This window comes from Sinocyclocheilus rhinocerous, unplaced genomic scaffold (genome assembly GCF_001515625.1).
Source record: "Sinocyclocheilus rhinocerous isolate Xijiao unplaced genomic scaffold, SAMN03320098_v1.1 scaffold1581, whole genome shotgun sequence".
Taxonomy (NCBI): Eukaryota; Metazoa; Chordata; class Actinopteri; order Cypriniformes; family Cyprinidae; genus Sinocyclocheilus; species Sinocyclocheilus rhinocerous.
The window spans coordinates 154130-158557 of record NW_015635516.1 but is presented as its reverse complement, the minus strand read 5'-3'; the positions used below and the strand labels follow the sequence as shown (position 1 = coordinate 158557).

At 34.8% G+C, this 4428-nt stretch overlaps 1 protein-coding gene across 1 annotated transcript in view; it reads left to right on the top strand.

Annotated features, from left to right (window-relative positions):
• The first annotated feature begins 3102 nt into the window (after positions 1-3102).
• The window catches only part of LOC107746917 (charged multivesicular body protein 5-like), a 4071-nt gene continuing 2745 nt past the window's right edge, over positions 3103-4428 (top strand). The window contains exons 1-4 of the mRNA XM_016561263.1: positions 3103-3247; positions 3363-3467; positions 4008-4054; positions 4169-4262. Coding sequence (XP_016416749.1) covers positions 3182-3247; positions 3363-3467; positions 4008-4054; positions 4169-4262 — 312 coding nt within the window. The 5' untranslated portion in view covers positions 3103-3181. The remainder of the gene's footprint in view (positions 3248-3362; positions 3468-4007; positions 4055-4168; positions 4263-4428) is intronic.

Below are 4428 nucleotides of genomic sequence, written 5' to 3'. Positions count from 1 at the left end.
CTTCAAAGTCGGAACAATTTAAATAAACGACGAGGTTAATCAGCTCGATTAGGGGGAAATCACTCACAGGAAGTTCGCAGCGGATCGTCTGGTCATCGAGCCCCAGCTGAAAACACGCACCTAGAGCGGCGTCATGCCAGCTCACCTGGTTGGCAAGCTCGAGGAATTCCTCCACATATTGCTCCAACCTCCGACCGTCCTGCCGCAAACGCCACAGCTGGTCCTCAGCAGCAATCATGTTGATGGTCCGGTCTTCTGTCACAGTTCAAGGCAGAGACATGAGGTAAGAGTGCAAACAGGATAGTTTATTGACAACAGCAGGGAAAGAAGACAGATGGCAGGTAAGTCAGATGATAATGATAGTTCTTGGGTTCTTAGCTCTGGGTAATGGTTTGTTTGATCCTTTGCAGGAGTCCGGGGAACGAATGAGGTCGACGAGGGACAGGATCGCTGGAACGCTGGAGACACTAGAGGTACGTACAAACACCAGGTGAGTAACAGGTAAGGGTCTGGAATAGTTTGCCAGGGTGAATGGTAGACCGGACGGTGAGTGACTGGAAGGAGCGTGCTTTTGAAGGTGGCTTGATTGAAGACGGCAGGTGCAGGTGATCAGAACTCCAGGTGATGGTGATCGTGATTGTGAACAGGTGTGAGCCGGGGAGGATTCTGGGGTATGGAGTCCAGAGCTGGTGACTGGTGACAGAGACTCCCTGACACCCCTCTTCTCCTTATATGGTAAGGATAGATGTTTCTTGCATGTGTCATTAATGCAGCAGATTTTAATAGCAGAGGGGGAATTTTTTGTAAATATTTAGTAAATATTTACAGTGAAAAAAAAAGTGCTTTGCAAAGCTTGATAGTTGCTATCACTATCCTTTTTAACCCTCATTTTGTGTGCTATGAATAAAAAAAAATGGTTTGGCATAACACAAGGGTGAGTAAATGATGACAAAAATTCCATTACTTTAATATTGTTGCTGCAGTATTACTTCTTATTATATATATATATATATATATATATATATATACGTCTTGACGTTCGTAAAAATGCAATCTTTTACTGTAGTTCTGTTCCTTTATTATGACATCGTCACTGCTCTTGCCACAACAGTATAGGAATTGCACAATTCTTTTGAAAAATGTAATGCCCTTTGTGCCTTTGGTTTTTCGTTAATCAATATATATGACATTATTGCAAATATTTGGTCATCTAAGATGCTTTATGGTGTTACGAAGCGCAGAGTGAGAGAAGTTTCTATAAGTTCCACTGTACTTTCAGTAATGTACACTATTATATCACGGCAGATTTTAAATGTGTTAGCAAGTTTTGTTTCTCAGCTTGTGTTTCAATATGTGCAATTTTTGAAGAAAAAAATATCATTTGAAATGAAATTAGCTTTGCTATGCCATCAGTTGTACCTTGCTTGTTTAATATTACCTGTATTTGAAAACAATAGTGTCAATAAATTGAACTGTAAGAATTAATGTTCATGTTCTATTCAGAGATGTCAATTATGGGGTTTTCTTCCATCACGACTGAATGATGTGTCTGAAAAATCATTCAAGACAACAAAGCCAGATGAAAGAAGCGTAACCACGTAACAAAGGCAGTATCGCCATGGCAACCTATTGTGCATCTTATAGCCTATTTCAAACAGCAAGAGATTCTTTTTTCCACACCTTTGATGCTTGTCAGTATAATGAGAACATCTCAGATACGTCATAGAGGAAGACATGATGATCAATGGACACTGTGTCTATAGCTTTAATTTAGAAAAAATATATATATATATATTTTCTCTCTGTAAAATGGTGATATTTTTTTATGAAACATTATGGAATTAATAAAAAACATCCATTGAAGATTACATAAATGTTTAGTTTATCAAAAGATATAAATTCTAGATTTTCCACTCTGACTTTCTTTCTTTCAGGGAACATCAAAAGAGATATTTAGTAGTTCAAATGCTCATTTCCAAATACAAGTGGATAGGAACCATTCTGCTAAATTCCTCACTTTAGAACGACATGAAGATTAATAAAGGATGGCAGAATTTACATTTTTTTTAACAGTCCTTATAAAGGTGCATTAAATAATTTTTCATACAACGTGCTTTGCAAGTTAAAATGATGGTAGGCTTCAAGGAACAGAAAAGTAAAGGGCTTCTTTTTACAGAGTTGTCCAGAACCTTGTCAGATTATGTGCACATTAACACTTTTCAGAGACAGTTCTGTCAGTACCAAGTTAAATCTAGTTCTTGGTAAGTCTGATGAAGTGTTAACGTTGCCATGGTAGACATTAATGGATAAACATAGCGCTTCAAGGTCACTCTGTGAGACTGTGAAAGGTCTGTTTGTCAGAACAGCCCCAGAGAAGGAACATGTACAATTCATTTCCATGGAATCTGTGAGGTGTGTAATTACAAATATATTGTGAGAGAAAATGACTTATCTGTACTTACACCCTCCATCATTTTTTATTTTTTTATTTATTTTTTATTGAAATACTAGTCTACCATCTTTTCTGACTGGAATGGAGTGAATTTACATAATCAGATCATGGTGGTTACATAAACATATGTAATATGTACTGAATGTTGCTAAAAAAATAAAATTTTTGAATGCAGCAGTCAGATGTCTCAGATTGTCTACAGTAAATTAAAACAATGCATTTATTAATTGATAGATAACTGAAATTAAAAACTCAAAATATTTTATTTTCAAAGTTGAATTAGGCTACACATAAAAACAATGTAAAAAAAATTTTTTATTTAAAAATTACAATAATAGCCTAAATATCATTCATGATAATATCAGATCAATTATTAAATATATCAACCTGATAATAGTAAACCAATGGTAGCAATAATTCATATACATTAGGTAATCCATGTATTTATTCGTTGGTCTCCCTATATTGGCTGGTTTAAAAGATATGTGACGCAACAATTTCAAGGGAAAAATGAGACGAAAGAGAAACATATACAGCAATAGCCTTAGAAGAACTGAATCTAGGGAATTTCTAAAGCTTTACCAATGGGAACCAACAGAAAAACAGCGGATGATAAACCTCAACCGTGACTTTTATTATGGTGTGTATTCTACGACCAACCGGAACAAGCCCGCTGTGATCAGCATTTAAATACCTTAACAAAGCAAATAAGTGTCAGTCCCGTTAAAAATGAACCGAATTTTCGGACGGAGCAATAAAACGCCTACTCCTAACCTTCCTGACTGCATAGGCAATGTAAGTAGTGTATTGTTGTGACTTTCTCCCAGAACATGAGTGCAGCATCCTGATTGGTGTTTGCATGTCAGACATGGATGTACTGTGGATGCTGTGTGTGCTGTTCCCGTTATAGGTGGATACGAGGATCGAGTCAATCGATAAGAAAATAGCGAGAATCGACGCAGAGCTAATGAAGTATAAGGACCAGATGAAAAAGATGAGGGATGGACCCTCAAAAGTGAGCATCAAAAACTCGAGTTGATATCATGTAAACATGCAATAATGCAATCTCTCATTCTAACTATAAAGTGAGATCCAAAAGTCTTGTTTTGCTTTTTCAGTACATTATTATCAACATAACAACCTATTAATCAATTTTAATTTTTAATTGAAAAATTAACATGAATGTCTTAGTTTTGTATGTACTCCTATGATAGCAGAACTCGTGCCAGTATACAATTAGTATCATTGAGATTTTTATTAATATTTTGAATTAGTTTTTTAATTTATTTTTTATTTTAGTTAAGGTTTAAGTCATTTTGTTGTATTTTGTTTTTCTTTTTTAAATTTTACTTTATTATTGAAGTAACATATAATTTAAATGAAAATGACAAATGTTGCCTTGCCAACTACTATTACACATTATATTATATACTATTATATTACCTTTAGAAGTTTTCAAGTTCACAAATTTACTTTATTTACTTCATTATATGTGGTCTCAGATTTTTGGACCCCACTATAAATCATAAACATGAAATGAACAATCTCTTTACAGAATGCAGTGAAACAGAAGGCGATGAGAGTGCTGAAACAAAAGAGAATGTGAGTTTTTCCCTATACTAATATTCATTTGTAATGTGTGAAATGTGTATTTCAATATCTAAGATTATGTTTTATAATAATACTGTTAAATTCTGTTTTTGCTGTATTATACAGGTATGAAGGTCAAAGAGATCAGCTTTCCCAGCAGTCGTTTAATATGGAACAAGCCAACTACACAATCCAGTCTTTAAAGGACACCAAAACAACAGTAAAGTCTTGTTATTATCCATATTATTCCCAGCACTGTTAATGCATACAATGTTTGTTTGTTTATTTATTATTTAAGATCCAACTTCTTCTTATGTGGTATTTTCCTAATATATATTATTTGGGACAGTGGGAATCAAAATTGTGTGTGTGTGTGTGTGTGTGTG